This window comes from Plectropomus leopardus, chromosome 24, assembly GCF_008729295.1.
Source record: "Plectropomus leopardus isolate mb chromosome 24, YSFRI_Pleo_2.0, whole genome shotgun sequence".
Taxonomy (NCBI): Eukaryota; Metazoa; Chordata; class Actinopteri; order Perciformes; family Serranidae; genus Plectropomus; species Plectropomus leopardus.
In genome coordinates, this window is record NC_056486.1 from 13,732,748 (window position 1) to 13,760,299 (window position 27,552).

The 27,552-nt window shown below is 40.0% G+C and overlaps 1 protein-coding gene across 1 annotated transcript in view; it reads left to right on the plus strand.

Moving 5' to 3' along the window:
* Positions 1 to 5,448: 5,448 nt before the first annotated feature.
* Positions 5,449 to 27,552, plus strand: part of LOC121963030 (fidgetin-like) — a 43,110-nt gene continuing 21,006 nt past the window's right edge. The window contains exons 1-3 of the mRNA XM_042513394.1: positions 5,449 to 5,720; positions 9,042 to 9,285; positions 10,086 to 10,116. Coding sequence (XP_042369328.1) covers positions 10,092 to 10,116 — 25 coding nt within the window. The 5' untranslated portion in view covers positions 5,449 to 5,720; positions 9,042 to 9,285; positions 10,086 to 10,091. The remainder of the gene's footprint in view (positions 5,721 to 9,041; positions 9,286 to 10,085; positions 10,117 to 27,552) is intronic.

Here is a 27,552-nt window from a genome sequence, read left to right on the forward strand (position 1 = left end):
GTATGTAGATGAAATGAATGAAAACATAGTTACGAACATTTTATTCCATTTCTGCCAGTATATCTGACTCCATCCTACACACTGGACCTTTAAGGTTACTCGACAGCTTGTTGCAGAAATACAAATAGGTTCTTGTCAACTGAACTGGACTAACGAATGATCACAAACATAACAGTAAAAAGCTCAACCAGAGAGAAAAAAAAGCACCTTTGGTTTGAACTCAGCTGACTATAATCTTCTCGGAGTGACTCAGGCTCCGTGTTTGCTATCATTTGTCACATGGCCGCAGTGTTATGGGTTCAAACAGAAATGTGCGATGGCTCAGTGCACTCCAACAGCACAGTTTTCCATCTCCGCTCTCCCCTGGCCCAGTTTCATTATCCTCAAGGTATTCAAGAAGTAATGGCTTCCAGGGCCAGAAAACCCATGTTGGCCATTTCAAGTTCTTTGCCGGTAGTTTCTGTTCAGGAACTGCGTGTGAGCGCTCGGAGAGACGCGACAGAATCCTGAAAAGATTTGCTCACCTATAACTGCAAATACTGACATCTCTCGGATTCTTCTAAAGCTGTACATCTGTTCTAAATCTGATTCCAGGATAAGTAAATGATGTGATCTGCGCGCCCTTTGATGATTTAAATACACATTTGAATCTTTTTGATTTAAACCCGGTTTGACAGTTGACGAAGTAAAAAAGCCAAAGAGGATTTATTTTAAGTGTAGCCTCTCACATGCTCCAACCATGCAAGAAATCTTCCACATTCGCTATAAGAGGCAGAAAAACATAAAACGCATTTTCAAGCCAGTGACAACAATTAAGCAATTTAGCTGCTCGGCTGCTTCATGTCAGCAAGTCAAAATGGCTTTGTTTACGCACTTAAAATTCAGGATCTCTGTGGTTTCTACGGGGCTAAGGAGTGTCTGCACATGTAAACATCGTCTGAGAACCAGGCCTTCTTTTCTCCGAGGAGCTGCTGTAGTGTAACTTCAGCTCCATTGAACATCACCCTTCACTGGGTTTGAGGTATCTGATTGAGTCCATCCATGTGGAGCGCTATTGAATCAAAAGAGTAAACCTCAAGGACATGGTCCAGCACACACACATCCACTGTGTGGAGGGAAAAAATGCTCGCACGTACCAACGACAGCAGAAAACACACACACAGATAATAGTGACTGTAATAATGATGCAGATAAAATGTCACATATACGTTTAATTTGCAGTCTAGTCAGTTCAATTGTTTTAAGGCGGACGTGTAGATTATAAAGCTAAATATGTAGGTTTTATTGTTACGATTTATTGCAGCTGTAGTGTGGCAGCGCTTTATAATTTAATCCCAGCATGTGTAATCTGTTCCTGCATAACCCTGGTGAGATGTATGTCTCATAATTATATTGTTCCTGGTTGTCAGACGTTGATTCACATTAGTGGTAGGAAGGCAGATTCTTGCTCGGAGGGAGATTTGTCTCATTTCAAAGAGCCAGCAGAGAGAGATGCAGAGAGCTGCTGCGAGATGGACTGGTCAGCAACAATAACCCTGCACTCACCACTGCAGGAGACAACGCTGGACTACTGTAGACTCGGCTACACCTCTCAAGTGGTTAATTAAATGAGTCCAAGCATAGAGCTAGCGCACAACGCTTGGTTTACCATAAACAATGTGATTAAAGCAGCCATGGGCCAGCCAGAATGTAGTGTGGAAAAAAAAAAATTCAGATCACCATGGAGATGTGTGGAAAAAAAAGAGGTCTGAATACAGGCAGGGATGTCATTATTACTTTTTTTTTTCATTATTTTCATAATGACTGTCATTATGCGCAGGCTCTGATTGAATTCCATTTTGTTAGTCAGGTTTGTGGCGAGCGGAATAATTATCACTTAAGCGATATTAAGATTCATGCTAAACATTTTCATGGTCAGAGCCTCTGCATGTTCGGCGAAAGGGCCGGCTCGTCTTTGATTATGAGCGAAAAGAAGAAAAAGAAAAGTGTCTAGTTCAGACTGATCAGAGAAAAGACAGTAATATTGCAGAGTGTTTGAAATAGTGTTAAACAGCCATTATTTCTATTTGTATGGTCACTCTTAATGGAGCAACTTGAAGTGTGAATATTAATGTCGTTTTTTATACATTATAAACACGAACAACATAAGCTTCATTTATCCTTCATGCAAAATTCAAACGCAGCCATATACGAGTGATGATTACATCATAGAAAGTGCAATCATCAGTGGACTCATTCATTTACAGCATGCAAAGTGTAAAAATCGATTAAATCAGTGCAGCTATTAAATCGTCTTTTTTTGTAAGATGGAGGATAATGTGGAGCTGCACAGAGACTCCTCCTTATCTGTGTCTCCTCTCTGGATCTTAAACTCTGATGGCTATCAGATGAAGTTTGGAAATTATTTGTCATCGTACAGAAGCGTTAGGATCACCAACTGTATTAATCAATTACACGTGAAAGTCTGATGACGCTGCGTTTCATCCTAAAACATGAAGTTACTAAACTGCTCTATCCTCCTTTTATAGATTCTGTTCAGGGACTCTTTGGCAAGGCAGCAAAGTCCTACCTGCTTGGAAATAAATAACAAATGTACATTTAGTTATTTTACATGTATATAATCTTTTAAATATGACTCAATTTAAGTGTTATGATGATTTAATTATGTCCACCTTGACCAGCAACAATATTGAAATGTTAATTGCATGTGCATGAGCGATAAAAATCCATTGATATATTAAAAATACAACAGTGACAGATGTTGGTCATGGATTGATTGATTGATTGATGTGCTCCTTCAATATTTAAAACATGTGCACATTCAATAAAAACATGAAAATAACTTTTATTTTGACAAAATTACTGACATTTACCACAAAATTTAAGTAGAAAAGGTACAAAATTGTGCATAAAACTCTCCAGAATACAGAAAATTAAGAGTCGAATGCTCACAATTTTCTATAAGGGGACCCCCCCCAAACCTCCTCTTTTATCTGTGTCTCCCCCAATGTGGATCTCCTCCTTTGCTCCACAATGAGCGCTTTTATGTTGATTTCTACTTTTACTAAAGACAAAATCCAAATGTCATGCTTTTTCTTGTAATGGAGTATTTGTACACTTATTTACTTCTTCCACCACTGTACGTATGTTAAGTAAAAGCTTTTTCCAGCTCTGTATTGAAGATATATGATGTTTTTACTAATATTTAAACCCATTACTCCAAAGTTGTCATGTCATGTACAAAACAACACATTTCTTTTATTTTAGGGTCTTTGTGTAGTTTTTACACAGCACTTCACCTCCAAATCCCACAATACATATTATTTGGGACAAACGGGTTAACCTTTTTTTGTCCAATTGACCTCAAACCAGGGCCGTAATCACCTGTTTAACATTTGGAGGGGACCACTTTCTAAATCAAATGTCACAATATTTTGACCTTAGTAACGATAAGGGGACCATATTTTGATTTGATTGATTTGATTTTTCTTTATTGTCAGAAAAATAACTGAAATTCGTCTTGCGTCCCAGTACGTCAATCCTTTCACATAAATACAAAACGACATTTAACCAGCCTACAAAACCACACAACAAATCACATCAGACATTACGAAGTGGATGTAGTGCAACATATAACTCATTCCCTGTTACATTATACGTATTCTAGTGCCGACTCTTGGTGCTTTCACAAAATATTCACACCGCGAGATTTTTGATAAATAATCATCAGTAATGTGGATATAATGACTAAGTGGGTAAATGCAAAACTAGAACAGTCTGTTATTATCAGAAAATGACGTCACTTTACTGCAATTCAGCCTTTAAAATAATAAAAAGACACTTACAATATTAAAAGTTTAAAACAATATTTAGTAATATGTAATGATAATGATATATAATTGATATGTTGTCCAGCATTACTACATATGAAAACACACTGTACATTTTACTTTATGTATTTTTATCATAAATAATTTCTGCATATTGGGTTTTAATTAGATAAAAAAGAAATATATGTACAAAAGACATTTTTCAATAATGTTAATAATGTTTTAATTTATTTTGAAATGTATCCAGTATTAATTAGCCCACCCATACTGCATGGGTAAACTTTGCCATTTAAATTGCTGCTGAGTTGATACATCTCCATACATGCACCCCCGCACTGAAGGACTCTGTTCCTCATCTTTCTGTCTTCCCCTCTCTCTCTGCCTCACACAGTCGCAGGCGGGCCTGCAGCCTACCAATGCGTTCAGCGAGGGGATTTGGCCGGGCTCTAATCAATCACTGACAGATTACCTCCAAAGCCACTTCCACAGCCATTAAAGCAGGACAAATGCAGAATTGCAACTGAACAAGTTGGAGTTTTTAAGCCAACACCAGGACTTCCTGGTTATTTGTCAAAGTCACTGCCGCTGAGCCGCATGAGTGGCTGTGCGAGTGTGTGGGGCTCAGAGGCAAGCCGGCCAGGCGTTCGCTCTGTGTGTGTGTGTGTGTGTGTGTGTGCGTGCGTGTGTGTGTGTGTGTGTGTCAGGGAGAATGAGGGAGAGAGCAAGAGACAGTAACAGAGTGAGTGAGTTATTGTTAGTGTATGTGTGTGTGTTTTTACACTCTCAGGTGTGTGTGTGTGTGTGTGTGTGTGTGTGTGTGTGTGTGTGTGTGTGTGTGTGTGTGCCGTCGGCTGCGTCGCTCTCGGCCCACTGGAGCTTACAGTAAATCACATTCCCTTTATTGCCAAATTTAGCAGCTTATGCTCAATAGGCTCTGCTCAAATCTACGCCGTGTCCCATCAGGGCGTTAGTCCGGGCTCATAAAAGTGGATTGGCCCACACACACACACACACACACACACACACACACACACTTGCCTGAGCAAAGACGACTCATCCCCTCTTCTATTTTCCTACATTATTTCCTCTCGTCTTTATCTGAGCTACTGGAAACACTATCTGGGCTTTTCTAATCTCCCTTTTTTCTCCCTCTGGATTACCTGCTTTGAGATTCCCCTCCATTGTCCCCCATTCACTGGGGCTTTGTTTATATCAGGGTATATTTGATAGAAGACACTAAGAAATTGGATATCATCATTTCCATAGCCTGTATTACCAAGGGAACACTCTGAATGTATCGCACACTTTAGAAAGAATGGACATTTTATCCTATAAGCTTTCGTCTTTATCCAAATTGATTTTGACATTTTTACGTCTGCGCAGACAAGGCGGGTTAAGTGCCGATAATTATTTGGAAGAGATGAATAAAAATATGAAATGTGTCTGGAAGAGGTGACATCAAAGCAGAGGGGTTTGTCGCATGTTTTTCCTCTAATACTGCAAATATGGAACATTTGCGGTAGAGGGTTTGATTAGTGTGACGTTCAATGGGTGCTTTGATTAGGCGCTGATTGTGAAAAAAGCTTTGTATTAAAGAAAAATCTCTGTGTATCAATTATAGGAGTGATTTGATAAATAACACATGAGGGATTTTATTCAATCTGCCTTATTTGTTCTCTTTTTTTAATATTTTTTAGAGTGTGTGAGAGGGGGAAAAGCTGGAAAAGTGCAGTGGTGAAGTGATGAGGGCCGACACTGAAGTCCGCAGGCACTGGAGTTGAAATTTAGCTGGTCATGTGACTGTGACTCCCCCCCCCTTCGTGACCCCGGAGAGAGAAGAGAGGAAAAAAACACCCCATACCAACACAGGAGGCGGGATTGTATTTGTAGGTGTGTGTGTCTTTGTGTGTAGATCCTTTTGTGCATTTAGGGTTGTGTGGGTGTGTGTGCGCAGTGTAGCTATATATGTGTGTGTGTGTGTGTGTTTCCACCCCCCTCCTATTCAATTAAGAGCTTAAGCTCATTAGTGGCAGACTTACATCATTACCTCTCCAATGGCTAATGAGTTAAAATCTATTTAGATTTATGTTGCCGTTAAATCTCCTCCACCACACACACATTTTTGTGTCATCACAAATCAGAAAATATGTCATAAATTCAACCCTGAACGCGTCCTATGTGATATTCTCCAAATCGGTGCGTGCCTTTTATAGTAACAATGCATATTCAACACACTTGAATTATACCTTTGCCTCCAGTATGTAAATCAGAGAGGAGGATGCTTGTGCACACTATAATACACTACAAAGCTCTGTTTTCCTCACTTAAACATTAAAGACACTAATTTAAGGCTTTGTCTAATTACTAACTAATAATTAGCACCACATCACAAAAAAAGGCTCCTTTACAAAGCTATTACACAGCAATTAGTTGAGTTTTCAATCAATTTTTCAGTACGCTAACAAATCCTTGATTGCGTTGCGGGCTTGACAAATTTAATGAATTGATGAAATTGTAAAAAAAGAAAAGAAAAAGAAAAAAAGGACAATTAATTATAGACCATGGAGAGTGAAAGGTGGAGCTGCAGCTCTCAGTAATATAGAGCCTGCAGGAGTGTGTAATCTGCTGCAGCCACTGCTCTAATAAACAAAGGCAGGGAATAACAGCAGGTGGAGGAAGGAAACAATCCACTTTTCTACATGTGCTGCTCAGTGGTGACTTCATGTTTGACTGGAGGGGGTGTGTGCACGTGTGGTGAGTTTGACCCTTTAGAGAAGTGTGTGTGCCAGTGGCGGAAATTCTTATTTCCCCACCCTGAAATAAAAAAAATTAAGGGGTTAATAACAGGGTGTAAATAAAAAATGTGGAGGAAAAGTCATGGTTCACAGCAGGGCCAGACCTAGGATATTCGTCGCCCTGAGCAAGCTTCCCCTGGAGCCCCCACACCCCCCACTCCAAGAAACAATGCATTTTATATAACTATATTTATTACAAACAAGAGCAGCTAATTAGAAATCAACACAAATTACCTGGCTAACCACCAAAAATAATACATTTCAAATAATAACAGAATGCTGTAAGTGCAAATTTGGAAATTTCAACTTTTTCATTTTCTCTTAGTTGCCCATCAGTGCATCATATCTTAGGTTCACTTTTCGCTTATTTTTGATTTTTCTTCTTTTTTTGTATTTAAAAATGTTTTGGGGGGTTGCAGGGACTCCCTTTACACGCTTTTATTAACCTTTAAATTTTATTTGGGGAGAATTTTGGAATCTACAGGAACTGGAAATGTTAGCAAAGATATTTATTTGTGTTGATTTTGAATCAGTTCTTGGTCTTGTTTGTAATAAGACGTACAGTATTTATTTTTTCTTGGCGCGCAGAGTGTGGGGGCTCCAGGGGAAGCTAGGTTTCGCCCTGGTGTGAGTCATGACTTCTCCTCCACACATTTATATGTACACCCTTTTATTAACCCCTTAAATTTTATTTGACCACATTATTTTCGCAAGCACACTTCATCAACTTGTGGGTGTGATTAGGAACAATGAACTGATAGTTATTTCATCTTTGATGTCTTGTTTAAATCTGGTCTCCCTGCTGATGCTTTGATAACTGGCTAACTGGGACATTTTCATTCTAATTAGGGCTTCAATTGCTAATTCCATATTGCTGCTATAATTATCACGGGGAGATACACGGACACTGCAGGCGCGTTTTGCAGTCAGATTTCGGGCAGACTGGGAGGCGGGGTTGCAGATTTGCCCCTACGTGCACTTCGGTGGGTTCCCAAACTGTGGCTGGGGGGCTTGTAGTGGGCCTCTAGTGTGTTGTAGATGGACTGCACTTAAAAGGCTTTAGAGATGAGTTTGTCTGATTGGTTCGCTAAACTGTTTTGTATCTGATATCATTTGCAACAGTTTTCTGAGAATATAAGGGCAATCATAACTATTTTCAATCATGTATACACATTACCCAGATAAACAACAATTTTTACAAGCCTCTCGTATGCTTTTAAAGTTAGTGTGCAGTAGAAAAAACATGCTCACCTTCAATCTGTTAAAAATTCAAGTCATTAGAAGTGATTAAGTGCAGCTCTCCTGTGGTGCAAACTATAAAATCTGACAAGTTGATTTTACTTTAAAAAAAAAAAATATCTAGGAAACGGATTGCCTGGAAAAATATGTGAATATATATGTTATTCTTAATTTATGTTTTAAGTGTAATTAAAAATATATTTAGCAAAATACTTTAGCAACTTCAGTAAATCAAGTATATTCTGCTATAAATCTGTATTCTGCTGGTTGCAAACTAGTCATTCATATTTGTATTTTCTTACACATGTTAAGAAAACAGAACTGGCAGATCTCCAAACTTCATCATTGGAAAAATCATCTTTGTCATGATCAAGTTGAGTCAGACTAACTTGATTAACTGAAGTTGCTAACACTTAGAAAGAATTGTGTCATTTCAACAGTCATTTTTGAATTGCAACATCTTTACAAAATCACACGTATGGTGAACTGACCCTCTAGATGTGTGTGGCCGTGGCAGATCTTTCTATGGGCGCCCAATGTTCCCTCTACCAAAAACAAAGAATTTAAGGGGTTAATAAAACGGTGTAAATGAAAATGTGTAAAAGTCAAGGTTCACACCAGTGCTAGATCTAGAACATTCAGCGCCTTGGGCAATCTTCCCCAGGAGCCCCCACACCCCCCATGATCAAAGAAAATAAAATTACATGTCTTTTATATTATTATATTTATTGCAAACAAGAGCAGCTATTTAGAAATCAACACAAATAACTTGGCAAACAAACAATAACAATAAACAATCAACATAAGTTGCTAACAGTTAATTTCACTTGTCATTTTCAAGTTGCAACAACTTCACAAAATTAAGTAAATACAGCTAAATTTCAAGTAAACTTAACACTTGGATACAAAGCAAACATACATTGAGATTTATGGTTATGTTTTCTTTACTTTTTCAAGCCAATAGGTTTCCAAGATTATTTTCAACATGATCCTCATCAGATTTTGCAGTGCAGTCGCTCCTCACTCTTGGCTTCTAAACACTTAATATCACGCTCCATCTTTCGCACCATTTGGACTCCCTTTCACCACTTTGCCACACAAACTAGCCGCCCATAATAACCTTATGGGCAATAATTGGAATTGAGTTTTTTTTTTTTTCTCTCTCCCCCCTCTTTAGCCCCTTTTGCACGCATGCGCAGTGAGATCCGTACTGGTCAGTGTGAGAAGCAGCTGTTCAGGGCTGGTGAAATTCCAACATGGCAGTGGCTGTGGTCAGTGTTTCCTGCGTTAACTTGGGATGGTTTCAGCTCGCACGCAACCCGGCTTAACCTCGGCACCCCGCTCGTCAGCAGAACCCCTCCGCGGGATCGATGCGACCCTAACAGCCCACGTGAGAGGTCGACCTGTCGCTAAAAAAACAGGTAAGAAGGATAGTCCGCTGCGTCTGCAATTAGACTGAGTGGTCAGAGCAGACAGGCTCTCCGGGCAGCGCGGCTGGAGAGGAGGCGATCACAGCAGCGTGTGCGCGTTTATCTCGAGATCATGCATGTGCAGCTCAATTTCTAAGTTTCCTCAATTGCAAACGACACCTGAGCGCGATTTGCTTGCGCGTTTCTTTTTTTTAAATTTGCAAAGAGCGCACCTGCGCCACGGTGAAATCGGCACGGACACGTAGCCTGCACTATAGGTTTGTCTGTGCAGGCTGTGCGGCACCAAACAGGAAAAATACACAACTTGCATGCACACGGAGGCTTCTCGCGCTTCTATTCTGCAGCGATACGGTTACAACAAGTTGCCCTATGCACGCGTGCACACAGCGGATCCAATGTCACCGCTGCATGTATTTTTTAAAAGCTCGGGCATTTTAGGGCGTAATCAAGAGATTTAACTCCGCGCATCATTTCCAAACAATCCCAGAGCTGCACCAGTTGATTTTTCTCCTCCCCTCCTTCCCTCCCTCCCCACCTCCGCCTGTCATCCCGGGCTCCACTTTCTAATGAGATGCATGTAGGTTAGATGCCTCTCCTATTGAGTTGCTCGCTCCAGTGCTTGAAGGGCCCACCTTTCACACGGCTTGAAATCCGAGCAGTGCCGGACCCAAAACAGAAAAAAAGTGTCTGTCATGTTTTTTGGTTGAAGGTGGATTTTTTTTCTCTTCTTCACAAATTAATTCCAATGCTCTCATCTCCTCTTCCTCTCCCTCTTCCTCTCACTGTTCCAGCACGAGATGATCAGCAGCAGCAGCGTCTATGGTAGGTTGATTTATCTTCATTTTATTAATGCATCAGATGGTATAAAAATGCACAGATGAGTTCCAGGAGCATTTTTTATTACTCCACCGATCATATTGTATATATTTATACTGCAATAATTTATTTTTTTATGAATTCTCACCTTCAGCTTGATTTGAATTTGTGCATTCATTTAATTTTTTTGATATAAATTTTCAAAACTGGAGCAGCCATGTTTAGGTTTATTTTTCAACTTTATGCTTTGCTCATTTCACTCTTCCACATGCAGTGACACAGCAGCCACACTACCTTACAATTAATACATTTACATTACACATTGCTTTATCTTGCTTCTTTAGCTGTTGACATAAGCTTTTAAATATTAACTTTTTTGGCTAATCAAACCTGCAGGTGAATCAGAAAGATAAGTTATTTTTCAGCACTCCCACACACACTCATACACACACAATTTAAAAAATTATAGAAATTCATATCGTTTAATGGAAGAATGGGTGTAAATGGAGTCAAAAGGCCTCAGTCACTGCAAGGACATAATGCATATTTATAACCAGGATTTATTTATTATTTGCACTTCATTTTATTGTCATACGTTATTGCAGTGAAATTGAACTCACTGATAATTATTAATGTTTTTGATGTGCATTAATTACATTATAAAACAGTGTTAATGAGACACTGGGAACTAACTGCAAAACTGCACATCCTGCCTCGTGCATACAAGTGCTCATGCAAATTTTTAATAATTTTAAAAAAACATTGCGTGTGAGCTTGTTTGTGACGCTGCAGGAAACATGTTCGACATTCATATGGAACAATGGTGGATTGTCGAAATAGAAAATAGCCATCCCAACCCTGTTGCAAGTGAGAACGGCAGCGGATAGTTTTCTGATGAATAATCACATCCGAGATCCGACAATGTGTGTTCTGTACACAACTTCCGCGATTGCACATTCTTGGTTTTCGTAGCGGTTATTAGTGAGGACTCAACCTTTCACCTTTGATCTCTCTCTGCTCTCTCTCTCTGTCTCACACACACACACACACACACACACACACAGTTATTTGCTCCACGTCGTGCTGCTTCATCCTCTCTCCTCCTGATGCACAAACGGCACCTCGTTCATGCTTTCATTTTTCTGCCATTAGGTGTGTGTCCATATTGTCAAACTAACTTAAAATTACAGAATAATAATGCTTCTTTTTGGCGCTCAGCTGATCTAAAATGACATTTAACACACATGCAGGTGCATGTTTACAGCTGCCCCAAAATTACATAATTCTGCAGCTTTTTCTTTTCAGTTTGCTCATAATTGACAGTTGTGCAAAGAAGTTGCTTTACTGCTGTTTTTGTCAAAGAATTCTCCAGTAGATGAACATATGGGAAGTGATGGGAGTTTTGAAATGTTTGTGTGTGTGTGTGTGTTCAAGGCGAGGAAACCCAGGCGCAGCGGTGCATGTGTCGGCTCTGTGTGTAATGTAAATAATGTAGATACTCAGTGGTTTGTTTATTCCTCTAAGTCTATTTGTTTGCTACAGTCCCCGGCTTAAGATCCGTCCCTCTGCATCCGCTGTCTGAGCGTGTTGCAGTGACAGTAGCAATAATCCCCCTCATTATACACATAACGTATCGCCTCACATCTCCGGCAGCCCCCCGATACAGCTAATAGGGACAGAGAGAGGAGAGATAATAGGAATAGAAGAAAAACTGCTTTACAAACAGGCACCCCTTTACTCTGCCTTTATTTATCTAAATACTTTTCCCTCAAATGAATAGAGAGAGCCGGTGTGCAGCGAGGGTGGCTCAGCTACTCCCAGTGGGACCGTATAAATAAATTATCCTGACACTTTCTATCAGTCTGTAATGTTTACCATTAAAAGCTGTTTTACCGTCCCGGAGCCACCGGCGTGCGATCTAGCCCGCCCCCGTGGGACTCCCACCAGATGTAAGAGGATGTGGGGAAATATTGTGCCTTTTTTTGAACACATTTGTTAGTCTCCGCCGCGTCCATGTCAGTGTATTTCTCCTGTCTGCACATCCTGACAAAGGGCCTCTTCAAACGAGATCCAGCCAGGGTTGTCATCTTTTAGCAAATATGTTAAGTGTTATCTTTTGTGCTCTCGGCTCGCTGAGCGGAGCTGGACCCCATGGGAGCCCGGCGCATGCAAATAGAACAAATCCCTCTCGGACCTGTCTGTCTGTTTCACTCTCTCCATCTTTCCCTTCTCTCTGTCTCACCCCCCCCCCCCTCCCCTCCGTCTCTCCTCCACGTTTGCTCGACAGTGCGTCAGCCTGTCTTGTCTCCTTGCTCTCTCATCTATTTCACTCTTTGTCCACTTATTTCCCCTCCTCTCTCTCTCTCCGTCTCCGTCCCAGAAGACAGCGTTGGGGCTGTGTGTCAGCTAACTGTAGCTGTGTAAGTCTTTGTGTGTTTCCCTGCATGCTCGCTGACAGCCCCTCCTCGCTGATCTTAAGTTCCTCTCCCAGAGACGGCAGGCAGCTGTCGGTAGCGCCGCCGCACGAAATGCCGTACATGAGTGGACGCCAATTCCTTAAAATCCTTGACACCATGATCCACTCACTCCTCTTCCTCTCCTCCTTCAGGGTTGGTACACTGGCTGCATTTTTTCCTTCAAATGGGTTTTTTTTTTAGGGTGGGGGGGTGTAATGTTGCTGTGACTGACAGTTGTCGGTTGGTGGATTTTTTTCTCCTGCGTGTTGCAATTGAACCCTTTTCTCAAACACACACACACACAGTGTGCCCTCACACACTCCAAATTATATTCATTCTGCCCTCACGTCTTTCTCCCAGTGCTGACTGGCTATTATCCAGTCAGAATCTGATGGGTGTACTTAAGGCGAGGGGGATCCACACAAGACTGACTCGGGGGTGGAATTATACTTACAGCTCAATACTGCAGACCCTGCCATGCTTAAGATAATGGGACTTAAATGATGTGTTAGATATTGCAAAAATAAAATAAAATCCCAGGGGGGGGAATTAAAAAATGCATTTCAGATCATCTAAATTTCAATTTTAAAAAAATCTCAGAAAAGTCCTGTAAATTTGAAATTAAAGATTAGAACAAACAGATCCACGGGTCAGTTCAAGTCCCAGCAGCATCTGGGAACCTTTTAAACCGCTAGAGCCGAAACTGATCCAAGATCACCAAATTTCCAGACTTTTCCCCGCTTCTTATTTCCCACCCTAGACAAGACACTTGGCTAAATTCATTTCCATGTTAATTCCGGCATTAAAAGCATTATCTCACTTTCTTTGAACTCAGAATCCCCCAAAATGTTTGAAGTTTCTTTGGTTTATGTAACGCGTCATTTTCATAGGTTTTAATCAAATCAAAGCTGTAGATTTTTTCCTCTCCCTCCTACCTTCTTTGCAATCCGCTGCCCCCTTTTCTGAATTTTAAGCAGACCCCCGCTCACCTCCCTTTACTCTTTACCAGCAATCTCCACCACCCATGGCCCGGATTCTCTGGCAGATATTAAAACATTCAGCATGTGGAAGCGTTAAATATGCTAAGGACTTATTAAAAAAGGGGAAAAAAAACTTCCACTTTGGAATATTCCGCACCATTAGACCTCAATAGACATGGCGGCATACAGCTTATCCTTTACATTGTGCCTTCAAATGAGAAGGCGCCGTTTCTAATTAGGTTATTGCCATGGAAGTCTTAAGTTAAATTGTGCATTGATATGCGGAGGAGCTCGCCACTCATTTGGCCCGACGATGGAGGACGAGAGCCTTTTTTTTTTTCTACAAGGGCCAAAGAAAATGACAGCTAGGAGAGAGGAAGGATCTGACTGTAATCTCTCGCCGCTGCTGCTCCTCTCTCTGGCTCTGGCTGGATGATCTGATTTTGGTAACAGCGAGCCTGGGCTAGATAGTGGCCGTCTGCTGCCCCACACACACACACACACACAGATTCTCCCTCCCCACCACCACCACCACCTCCACCTCCCGTCTGCAGCTCAGCTTGAACGTCTTGATTAGCGAGGCATCTTGCGCGAGCGGCAAGCAAGTCGGACACTTTTGTCTGCGAGGCGGCAAAGGTGTGCGTGCGCGTTAATGAACAATGGCTCATTGGGGGCGAGGGAGAATCTGTGTGTGTGTGTGTGTGTGTGTGTGTGTTTGAGCTTGGCAGGCTGCCAGGGGATGGACACAAAGGATGTTGAGTGGCTGGGCGTGTGGCACAGCATCACTGAGCTGCCTGTGGCCTCTGGGAGATGGACACAAACTGGGAGCGAGAGCAAAAACAACTGCTGTTGCTACGTCGCTTCAGTATTTATTTCTTTTTTTCCCCAGCGTCCATTGTTGGGCTGCGACTAGCAATTAGAGTCATTATCGATTAGGGTGCCAATTCGGTTTTCGATTGATGGTTTGGTTCGTGTAATGTCAAAATATAGTGAAAAAAGAGCAATCGCAGCTCCCTGGAGCCCAAAGCGATGTCTTCAGATGTCGAGTTTTGTCTCGCCAAACTCCTAAACCCAAATATATTCTGTTTACTATCATATGTGACATTAAGAAGCAGGAAATTCTCCCATTTAAGAAGCTGGAATTTTAGTATTTTTGCTTGATATATCACTGTAGGGATTAGTTGACTGACTTGTATTTACAGCGCGAGGTGGTGCCTTAAATTACAGCCACAACTAATTTAATAATATTAAAGATAAAACTGCAGACAATCGATAATTGTCCACCACAGAGTCCATGGTGACGTCTTTAAAAATCTTGTTTTGTGGCTTTAAAACTCCTAAACCCAAACATATTTCTTATTGTCAAATATGACATTCAGAAGCAGCAAATCTTCCCATTTTAGAAGCCAGAACCTGAGATTTTTTTTTACTATTTTTGCTTGAAAAATAACTGTAGGGATTTATTGATCAGTAAAAGAGTTCCTGATTATTTCTCTGTCCATTGACTCATTGTTTAGCTCTCGTCTAATGTCTAACTTGTGTGCATAGTACGAGAATTAGAGCCACAGCTCAGGATGTAATAGTAAAAGATTAAACTGCAGTCAATCAATAATTGTACACAGCAGTTTCTCAGAGTCCAAGATGACATCTTTACGTTTCTCGTTTTGTCACTTGAAAACTCCTAAACCCAAATATATTCCATTTTCTGTCATATATGACATTAATAAACAGCATATAATCCCATTTGAGAAGCTGGAACCTGAGATTTTTTTTTACTATTTTTCCTTGATAAAAGAATTAGAGCCACGACTAAGGATTTAAAAACTGTGGACAATCAATAATTGTCCAGCGCAGTTTCTGCAGAGTAAGGCAGTGTCTTTACATGTCTCATTTTGTTGCTTCAAAACTCCTAAATCCAAATATCTTCTGTTTACTATCATATACTGCATTGGAAATCCTAAGAATGTAAAAGTATTCAATATAAAACAGTGGACAACTGGTAATTGTCCACCGCAGTATCCCATAGTCCAAGTTGATGTCTTTATGTGTTTCATTTTGGTGTTTCAAAACTCTTCAACTCCAATATATTCCCTTTATTATCATGTATGACATTAAGAAGCAGCAAATCCTCAAGATTTTATTGTATTAAAGATAAAACCGGGAACAATCGATAAGTGTCCACTGCAGTTTGCCAGAGTCCGAGGTGACGTCTTTAAATATCTTGTTTTGTCAAACCACCTGAGTTAACAATCACATAAAGCAGAAAAAAGTATCAAATCTTCATGTTTGAGAGCTGGATTTTTATTTTTTTTTGGTATTTGTGCTTGAAAAATGACTTAAAAATGACTTAAAATCTGTTGGTGCACCCAGGCCTGCTGGGAAGGGAGCATGTTTGTATGCTTATCTGTAATCATGTGTGTGCACACTTGTACTGTGTGTGTGTGTGTGTGTGTGTCTATGTGTGTGCGGGCCAAGTTTCCCCACTGGAAGCAGGCGAGAGCATTAGGATGTTGCTTGTACGACTCCGTTGGCAGGATGGACACATGTGGTAGATAGCTAATGATAGCATGCAGCGTATAATGAGATCCTACTCTCCGTCTGTCTCCCCTACCTGGCATCATGCATTAACCATACAAGAGGAAGAGGAGGCACGCATGGTATTGACTTTTGAGTGGGTGTCTGCTTGTCCGTTGTTGGTTTTGTTTAGCACTCAGAGGTCAGCATGGCTGCAAGCGCCGCACATTTATAACAAGTATTTTTTTGTGTGTTTTATTTCCATGGCATGAGCTTTTTTTTTTTTTTTTTTTTTTTGTTAAGGCGAGATTCTCTCCTCATCTGCACCTCTTGAGCTCTGTTAAATGGTTGTAAATTGATTTTGGAAGTGTTGCGACGTATACGCTTAACAAGCCAAATGGGTTCAGTTTGCGGGTTAGTTTGTGTGTTCAGAAGATTATTCTATTAATGTATTCCACACACTCATAATCCACAGTATGTTGTGTGAAGGAGGGAGGTGTTGGCAGTGATCCATCTTCTTGCCCAGTAACATATATTTATCCTCTTCACTACACAATCCTCTAGGCTGCTCAAATCCCCCAGGGGGTCCCAATGACATGCTTACTAATGTGTGCTTTGGAAACGGAGTGCTATTGTATCCCCTAAATCTCACAAAGCACTGTATGATTTGCCCATTGTCGTTAAATCGCTTTGCTTGTGCCAAGTACTTGCATCTCACAGAGGCTTAATGCTTTGAGGGTTTCAGGGACAGCTTCGAGTTCCTCTTTTGTTGATTTCGGGGAAAAGTGCCAAGACTGCTGCGCTGAATATTGTTTTGAGTATGGAGGAGGGAGGGGAAGAAGGGCCATTGCCAAGCGACTCCATTGAGCCCCGTGAATGGGCCATTCATATTTAGGAGAATCACCCAGATGCCATATTGTTGGCTCAACAACGCTAAATATTCTCCAACAAGGATGGGATTGTAACAGGTTTTTGAATTGTGCAAGTGTGGAAAAGGACGTTGGGAAATTGGGGAGAAAACAGTTCAGCCTTCAGTCAGTCTGAAAAAGGGCGGACAGTGAATGTGACATGATAGTGTTCCTGCTTTGCTGTTTTAATTTTGTTGGAGGCCATGCAAGCATACAGTGTGTGCATTTGTCTTTTTTCTTCATGCAAGCATCTCTGCATTGCTCTGCACAGGATGTCAAGTCAAATAATATGTTTTTCAAAATTAATTTTGCAACTCAAAAGTTTAATCTTGTTAACCTATTCCTTTTTCACAAAGTTTAAACATGTATTAAATAATTTTCCTTATATATTTTGACTTATATGTGCTCACATTATAGTGTGTTATGAAATATTTGTAAAATGTTTTTAAACTGCTTGTAAATGCTAGTTCAAGTAAAGTACAAGTTCATATTTAACGTAAATTTAACCCTTTAAAACTTGAGTAAATTGGCTTGATTTCTTTCAAAAACATTAGTAGAAGGTAATGAGTAACTTAAGAAGAAATGACCCAACATTTTGAAAGAAAGTAGTAACAAGTGCAAGAAAATTACCTGAAAAAAAAAAAAAGAAAGTTAAAAAAACAAACAAACAAGGAAATAACCTGAAAAAAGTGTTTAAATGTATAATTCTGTAGCATGATTTTAATATGTACATGATAATTACAGAAACAGTTCTTCCCTAGCTTTTTTTCCCCCTGACATTTTTCCCTAGCTTTTTAAAGAGAATTTCCTGTATCGACTAATTTTATGCTTTCTTGTGGAGCATCTCTTATCATATCACTCGTTGCCTTTTCTCCAGTGTTTTTGGATTAAAGGTTGTAAGTTGTCTGAATGCATCACAAGAAAAGTGTCTATCAAGGTTTCAAAGGGTTAAACAACAAGCCTCAGCTGTTCCCAGTATGATTTTAAGCCTATACCAATTACTTTAATTTTAAATATGAATGATTTTAAAATATGATAAAAATGGCATTTAGGAATACCAAATTAAGGAGTGACTTAACTGTGCTGTCTGCCTTTAGAAGGTTACAGTCCAAAGTGCAGATAGAAAAAGGTTTAAAATATCGCTTTTGTCTGAGCAGCGTCTGAAGCACATTGCTGCTATCAGATGTCTCTAATGAAAGCTCGGCGTGCCGGGTGCTTTGGCGTCGTCAGGACAGCAGGTACTGGTGGGATTCGATCCCAGACCAGTGTAATCGAACAGTATGTAGCTGCTGAGGTGCACACACACAGAGCTCTATAGGTCCGGCCCGGATAAACAACCTTGAAAGTGCGTCTGTAACCAGCAGTCAAAGGGTCTAAGACAAGACTTTGCAAAATGTCATTGTGGTCTTTTATGTCATGCATGCACCGAGTATTAATCACGGCTGGATCTGCGCCTGAGAGGCTGATCAAATTTATTGTTTGGCTGCACGGGACAGTAATGGGTGTTTAATTACTCAATAAAAGCCCTTTTATAGATTCCCAGGCCTCCTGTGTGTTGAGCAAATGGTATTGATCCGTCTCCGGGCTGCAACATGATAGCCTGTGAAGGAGAATTAGAGCCGTTAGCCTGCTAGCGCTTTCTCATTCATTAGCTGCATTAGCCAGAGGGGTGGTTAAGACGGAGCATCGTTGTTAATACCAAAGTCTCAAAGGTTTTTGTGTCTGCCTTGTGTTGTAAAGCTCCCCGCACCTCATTTACACAAATATGGATTAGATGAGCAATGAATAACATTGACCGGCGCTGCAAAGTGTTTCAATAACAATCTCCAGGAGAGTCGTTTTTCTTTTAAACATTTCCCTCCAACGGCGGTATAATCTACAGGACCTTAGCTGAGCTGTGAGCTGTATTAGTCCATCCAGCCCGCATGTTTAATCCCACCTCTTCCCCACCTTCTAATCTGTAATCTGACGGCTCCTCCTCCTCATCCTCCTCAGAGGCCTAATTCTGGATCTCCGTCCTCCTGCTCACACTGCAGTCTGGAGAACAACTCTCAAAAGGAGGAGAAGGCTGAATGATAATGACAGCGAGCCTTACCGCGTCTCCCTATGGTTCCCCGTGCGAGCATACATATTTGGTGTTCAGGCCGCTGTATTTTTCTTTTTTTTCCTCCTTTTTTTTGCCTAACTGCATCTGCCGTGCGCTCCATTGTTCTTTTATGTTCAGAGCATATTGCTGCTTCTGTGAACCAGCCCCACTTCTCTTGATGCACGGCAAAACCACTGCAATATCTCCCTTGATGTGTCTATATCAAATGAATGTGGCCTATTACAGACGTGGTGGAGTCAGTTGGGTGGCTTTGTGGACGAAAAAGGGCCTGCGAGGGACCATAAAAGAGACATTGTCCAATATGGACCGTACAGTTCCTTTGTAGATAAATGGATTTTCATGCTTATCAAGTGGGACACTGACATGAGTGAAAACTGTGGAGAATGTGGAATTATTCTCACTCCGCGGCCGTACACATGGACAACTGTAGTTTCAAGTGTGTGTGGTCTTTCATTGTCATGCTGCAAGGTTTTTTTATTTGGGTCTAACATTCAATTTCGAACAATGCGCTCCTAAGGCCACAAACTGTATCCTTCAAAGAAAATCTCACAAAAGTCCCAAATCCACGTTTAACATAAGGTACATACTGTATGTACCTATTGTTGGTTTTGGCGGACTTTACATCTATTCAATGCCAACTTGATCGGAACAGAGAAAGCAAATTTAGCCTTTAGCTACACTGTATACATTCTTTCTTTACAGTCAAATTTGCTTTTGGGAAGAATCCGTTAGTGGGATATGGCTGACATTGATAAAAAGGCATCGATCCTATTCCAATACAGTATACAGTAAATTTAAACAACATTTAAAATAATGGAATTAATGTTCAGTACAAACAGGAAACAAACTCTTCACATGCATGAAACCAGATCTTTAACTAGTTTTGTCAGTTTTTAATTGCAGCTTATTGGATTCTGGAGCTGAACAGTTAGTTGTTTTTATATCTAAGTACAGATATATTGTAATTTGAAAGAGCACAGTATTCAGACCACTGCAATTTAATCATAATTTAAAAGTTTCAGCAGGAAGCTGCCCACCTCTAAGGAGGCCTGTTGTAAACTTACCCAGCTATCTAATGAGGGTGTAACGATACATTGATCTGGATAAGGGATGCACAATATTGGATTTTTTGCTGATATCCGATATGCTACTAAAAAAACAACCCATTTGGCCCATACTGATATTGATCAATCCACTTATATCCCCACCTAATTGTTGTGATCATAAAGTCTCTTCTGTAGTGAAATTAACATCATATTATACTCTGATCAGCAGATGAAGACACAAAATAAAGTGCTTTCAGTGTATGCAATATTCATTCAGTTTATACTTGTACATGTTCACTTTGTTAATGAAAACATATATATTGATTTGCAATGTCGGCAGAAATCATATCTGCCAATATTATTGCGCATCCCTTATCTGGACTCATGTATTGATTCAATGATCAGTGATCCAAATTCATCAATGCAAAGTGAAAGCCTTGGTACATGTCACCATTTCATGCCCCTCGATCCTACACATTCACGCACAGCGCAAGCAACCAAGTGATTATATTTACTGTTATTGTCTCGTGTCCATCAAAGACCCCTGAACTGACTTTTGGACTTTTTGATATCACAAATACCATCATTGTCCAAAGAATCGATATATCATATTGTGATGCATTACCAATTTGAACCACTGATAACTGATAACTATTGGTTTTTTTTGTGTCTCCATATAACAATGAAACAGAAGCTCTTGACTGTTAATTCTGCTCTCTGTATGTAGGCTTGGCCAGAAATTGCATGATCTCAGGCAAAGCTTCATGTAAATTTTAGACGTTTAGCACGTAGCTTGGCAGTTGTTGAGTGCAATGCGTGGATGTATAAACAGAACTTGATGCAGCATTGGAGGCAGGAATATTGATCATTGGCGCATGAGGCCAAAAAGGTTGACTTCCAGGATACAAAATTACCTTGGTCTTCTGCATCTTTGGGCTTTTAGTGAAGCGCGCTGCAAATTTTCATGAGTCAAGCGGCTAAATTCTGGTTTAGCCCTCCACTAGCTTGAATGGCTATATAATAATTTAATTGTCTGGCTCCTCTAGACTCCCTGAATGAAATGAGTCATTTTGTGGTGGTTATGATGTTCAAAAAATGTATCCTTTTGTTTACAGATCTCATCTACATTTACAGGCGTCACATGGCAAACCAGGAAGTTGTAATTCCACAGTTTAGCCACTTTTAAATTAGCTCTGAGGCCCGGTGCACTTCCTGAAGGCTTGGTGATTTCAAAGCTTTTAACATAAAAGTCTCATAACTGAGACCTTCAGGATTCATAGCTGTGAAGTAGCTTATAGCAATAGTGTTGAAAGCGCTGCACTTTAGCCACTTAAGCCAACAGTAGTGCTATAAAAACACATTTTAAGACATAACCTTCAACAAGTTTGTCATATTTGCCATAATATGCCAACTGCATATCTTTAATCAATAAGTAACGCCACTTTTGCAAAGTTATGTCATGATCACATTCAAGTTTTTTCAAGTAATTGCATCGTCTCATTTGATTGAATTAAATCAAAAATCCCAATTTTAGTCACAATGACAGTATTCGCTGGCAAATTATTGTAAGATATTTCCTCACAACCCAGATTTTTAGCCTTTTTTTGTCTGTTTTTTTGTTAGGGTTGCACAAAATATTGAAATTACATTGATTTTTGATATGAGACTAGATATCATCTTAGATTTGGGATATCAGAATATTGTTAGTGTTGTTTTTCATGTAATTCTCTGAACTTACTGAACTGTTCTAGCTGTTCTATCATTTGCCTTCATCCAGTTAGTCATTATATCCATATAACTGTTGACTATTTATCAAAAATTAAAAACTTGTGTAGCACCCAGTAGCTCAGTTGGTAGTGCAGACGGCCCACGTACGGAGACTACGTCGACGCTGCAGTGGGCGCAGGTTTGATTTCAACCTTTGCCCTTTGCTGCATGTCATCCCCTCTCTCTCTCCCCCTTTCACACTGAAGCTGTCCTGTCAAACAAAGGCAAAAAGCCCCCCACAATTCAAATTTTGTGTTAAAATCTTGTGAAAGAACCTTAAAGTCAATCCTACAATATTGATGCAATATTGATATCGAGATATTTTGTCAAAAATATTGTGATATTTCATTTTCTCTATATTACCCAGCCCTATTTTTAATTACAAGTTGGTCAGAACAATCAATTTGGGTCACAGAATTTTATAAAACATAACACAGTTTGCTCATATATATAAAATTAAATTGCACCAAAAGCTGCATTATTACCCAAACCCACGTGGGAGCTTAAATCGTTAAAAAATACATCATAAACGAGTTGTGAAAGCCACAAAATGCATTGAGCATGCATCCCCACAGACATGAAGCGGCCCCCTTGTTGCATGTTCTAATCCTTGGGACACGTGTACATATATGCAAGCGTGCCCGCACAGACACACATTAAACCCCGTTCACATTCCACTGCCTGTGGGGCGCGAATGAGGAGCGATGTCTACTCGATGCGGAGCCAGTGATCTAGGTAATCTGCCTGTGCTGTGGGACAGGTCTATTGGTCCACAAATCAATTGGCTTCATGTCCGTGCCATTAGGCTAACATGGCGCTGCTGAGGCGCTGAGAGCGGTAAACAGACTGTTTAATTCCCCTGGACACCGGCCAGGTGGACACTCCTCCTCCTGCTGCTTCCTCCTGATCCCTCCGTTTTATTTTTTTCTTCCTCCCCTCATTCTATCGTCCTCTTGCATTGACTCCACTTCAGTCAATGCGGTTATTCTCAGCGGACGAGTGCTTACAGGAATATTGCTTGGAGGGATTGTGTGTGTGTATGTGTGTGTAAAGAGATTTTGGCCAATGAACCCTTGCTGTGCTCTGTCCTCCAGTACTGTGTCTATACTGAGTAAGTGATCCCTTGGGATGCAGTACACACATCCCTCCCTATCTCTCTCTCTCTCTTTCTCTGTCTGTGCCTCTCTCCCTTTTTCTCTCTCTGTATGTGTTTGTTTCACTCTTTGTTTCTCTCAGTGTATCTCTTTCCCATTCTGTCTCTGTCTCTCTTTATATATTTCCTCCCCCCTCCTCCCTTTTTCCTCTCTATCTCCAGACAGAGGCAGCAAACAAGTACAGTAATATGAGGGGGCTGCATCAGAAACAAACACACACACTCATGATTAGAAAAATGCAGATTTATGCCCGGGCTGCAAGAAGTTTATCACTTCCTCTTTTGCACAGCTACACCAAATAAAACAACACCTCCGTCCTCTCGTTCCGCCGAGCTTTTGGTTTCCCTATATGGACGCGACTAATGACTTAGCTTGTATAACGTCAGCAATTTAATTTATCCACTTCACCGCCGCGCCGTGCGTCCTGTTTTGTGCGAGTCTTTGTGCTGCGGTATGGTAATTGAGCCAACGTGTCTTGACAGATGAGCGTTGTTGGCAGTATCACTGTTGTGTGTCTCATTTCCTGCACGCTGTTGCCGATTGACTGATAAGATAAGAGGCCCGCGTCTGAGAGCCACGGCGCAACTAACAACCTGATGAACGGTGGCGCTAAAGCCGTGATCTGTGATGAAGTGGTGTTGGCTCGGGCACTCGTAGGGAAATCTGGGCCTAACATGGGGTCACATGTACAAAATAAACACAGGATTAATCATAAATGTACATTTGCAGCGTTATTTGAAGTTGTGCTGGACAGCATTAGAAATTACACAGTATTGAAATCTGTGTTGTGCTTTCAGATTTGCCCGCAGGGCCAGAACGTTTTACTGTTGCTAGGAGACGCTGAAACCCTCTGACACATCTGGTCAGCTGTTAGTACAAGTTGTTGACAAGGGTTGGAGCAGCATGATATTGTTTACAAAATGAAACCGTCTATAGACTTAATGTCAATCAGTTTTTCAGTTATTCAGGGCTTCTGTCTGAGTGCATGTCCTCAGAAACAGGCAGCGGTGGAATGTAACTAAGTACATTTACTCAAGCACTGTACTCGAGTACAGTGCTGAGGTTCTTACCCCACAACATTTCAGAGTCGTGAGGTAAGAAGGGCTGCACAAAAGGGTTTCTAAAATATGATTTTCTGTAATAAATTATCAGTTTATACAAGTTTTGCTGCAACAAATGATGGTTGATTAATCAATAAGTTGATTGACAAAAAAAGAATTGCCAACTGTTTTGATAAACATTAAAGTTTTTTCCATTTTTCTTGGGGTGTTTTTTTTTCTTATTCTTTTTTGATCATTTGAAGCTTTGGGGGTGTTTTTTAATTTAAAATTAGTTAGAGTTTTTTGGGCGTTGATTTTTTTCTATTTAAAATACCGTGTTTTACTTTTTTATAATCTAGAGTTTATTGGTTGTTTTTTTTTTAAATAATTTTATGGGGGCTTGTGTTTTTTTTAGTTTAAAAAAAAAAACGTTTTTGCTTTTGCTGTGTTATTTTTTTTTTTTAAATCGAATGAGTTTTTTTTAGGAGTCTTCAAAAAAAAATTAAATGATTTTAATTTAAAGAAAAATCCTTCCTTCCCCTAATAATCCAGATAATAATAATAATTCCAGATTGTACGTACTTACTTTTACTTAAGTACCATTTTCAATGCAGGACTTTTACTTGAAAAGAGTATTTTTACGGGATGAAATTAGTACTTTTACTTAAGTAAAGGATCTGAATATTTTGTGCAACACTGGAAACAGGCTTGACGTTTTGAATGGAAAAAAAAGTTAGATACCAAAGGTTTCATTTTACAGGAAATTGCTGTATTACAACAACTTTCCAAAAATGACAATATCATGGCCTGAATTTCAAGCTGTGCTGTTGGCCGTTCGTTCCTCGGCCTTGACTCATCTCCCTCCTGGGACCTCTGCGGTGGAATGACATTCCCCCGTCCAACAGGACAGCAGAGTCACTCCTTATCTTATGTCACAGCTCATCTCTTCAATAAATAGTGCACGTCCTTTTTTCTTCCACCTCTCTACCTGATCGTACTCCCATCTTCTCCATGAACCAGAAGATGTTTGTCTCTCTGGCTCTTATACTATTGCGTAGCACTTTTATATTAATCACAGCCATTTCCGTCTTGATTTTTGCCATGCCGTTCATACATGGAAGCGTCAGAAATATCACAGGAGAGTGGAGAGTCCTCTTCCTGGATCATCGTTGTGTTTTGGAGATACAGTACTTTGTTTTCTGCCGAGATGACAAACAAGTCCGGATCTTGTGTTTGCCTCAGGGTTGGAGCTGCGCCCCACAGTAATAAAGCTGTAATTATTTATTTAGTTAGAGTTTCTAACTGTGGCTGCCGGGAGAAACATTGCACTGAAAATATGTGAAAGTACATTAAGTTGCACACACACATCCACACCATCAAGTCTTTATCAGTCCAGATGAGGCAAAACTGCAGAGAAAATGCACACCAGAGGCATTACATACCTCTTTCTCTGTTTGCTTCACAGCGTCAGTGACTTTGTATATATGGATGCTCTCCTGGAGAAAAATTATAGTTACTGCTGATGATATTTGTATTGCGTGCTGTAGTACTAAACTTTCACCTATTATACAAAAATCATTGCTGAGGTGCCATCTCCCTGCAATACATACACATTTGATTGCAAGCTGTTTCTGTTTTTACCGTTTACTTTACCTAAAACTTGGATCACAGAGTAGACCATTATCTGTATCTGTTCAACTAGCTTCTTTGAATGACCTGTTTATATATCTGTACTCGTAATGGGTGAAGTTTAAATCAAAAGTGGGTGGAACGTAAGCGAATGTTGATATTTTAAGGCTGAAATTGGTGTGGGCTCAACAGAAGATGCTATATTTGTTATGTATTAGAAGACTATGTACAGATTGGCCTTAGAATGGAGCTTCAGATCATTTTTGATGACATGAGTACACTGTAAAATCTGACGAGTTGACCTTACTTCAGATAATCTTGGAAACAAATTGCCTTGAAAAAGAAAAGTAACAATTCTTAATTTAGTTTTACCTAATATCCAAGTGTTATCCAAGTTGTTGCAACTTAAAAATGAAGGTTAGTCTGACTTAACTTGATCATGACAAAAAAGATTTTGCCATTGATAAAGTTAGATCTTCAAGTTCTGTTTTCTTATCATGATTAAGAAAACAAATATGATTGACTATTATGCAACCAGCACAATGAACTTGGTGTACTAATGTTGCTGAAACTCAGAAAGTTTGATTTAATTAAACTTGTCATTTTTAAGTCGAAGCAACTTCACAAAATTATGTATGACTAAAGTTCAAGTAAAGTTAACAGTTAGATAATTTTCACATTTAGTCACATTTTTCAAGGCAATCAGTTGCGTAGATTTTTTTTCTAAAATCAGTTTGTCAGATTTTATAATGTATGATGCTATTTAGTCAGCCTTATTAGACTTTCCGTCATTAGGGGGACAGATTTGGACACATTTTACTTGGAGGATACTCAAACTCATAAAGGCCCTTATCTGTACCAGATACTCATTTACATCGTCTCTAGGATTGAAGCATTAGCACTTGAGTGAACTGAGTTGTTGTTGTTGCATTTTATCCAGCTTGTGTTAGCTACGAGAGCAATAGCATAGATGGATAACAGTCAATGCAATGGGTCAAAGGGACATTTGAAGCCTCATTGTCCAAAAAATGCCCCTCGGACCAAAAGCCTAATATCCATGTGACGGCCTTTGCTTTTAAGTTCTGTTCTTTCCAAAAATACAGATTCCCTGCAGTTAATTTTTAGTTTCCCAGCAACATTTGAGCCATCGATCCTGGGTGTTTTAACCAACTTTTTGTTGCCTTTCCTAGCTGCGTTTGAGCCACCAATTCTGGGTGTTTTTACCAACCTTTTGCAGCGGTTCCAAGCCACCAAACTTAAGTGGTTTTACCAACTCAGCCCTGCTTTTCCAGCGACTTTTGTCAACAAATGTGGGAGTTTTCAGTCAAAACATCTTTTCTTTTTCTAACCATAATCAAGTGATTTTCCTGCCTAAATGTAACCAAGCACTCACCACAGCGTTGTATACAAATGCAACATACTCATGGTTTACAAAAATGTACGGTGCAATTTTTTTTCTGGCAAGAAGCATGGATTTTTCAGAGCATCACATTGAAGCGTTTGGCATTAGTTTTGGGATCACAAGCTTAAGTTTTGTTGACAGTTTCCAGTGATCCAGAACAGAAAATTGTGGAATATAGCTAAATGTTGATTTTGGCTCTAATGTGATAGAATTAATTTAAGATCTTTTTTTTTAATTAGTGGAAAATTTGCGTCGCTGTTGTCAGAATGTGTCGGCCTGCATATCAGATATAAAAAGCTTTTCATTGGATCATTGGAATTTTATATAAAAAGTGACAGCCCAGTCAGTAAGCTTTAGTAATGTTTCGAACAGAGGAGATGGTGATGGTATTTTATGATTATTACATGCACATTATTATAGTCAGGCTTTTGCACTCTGC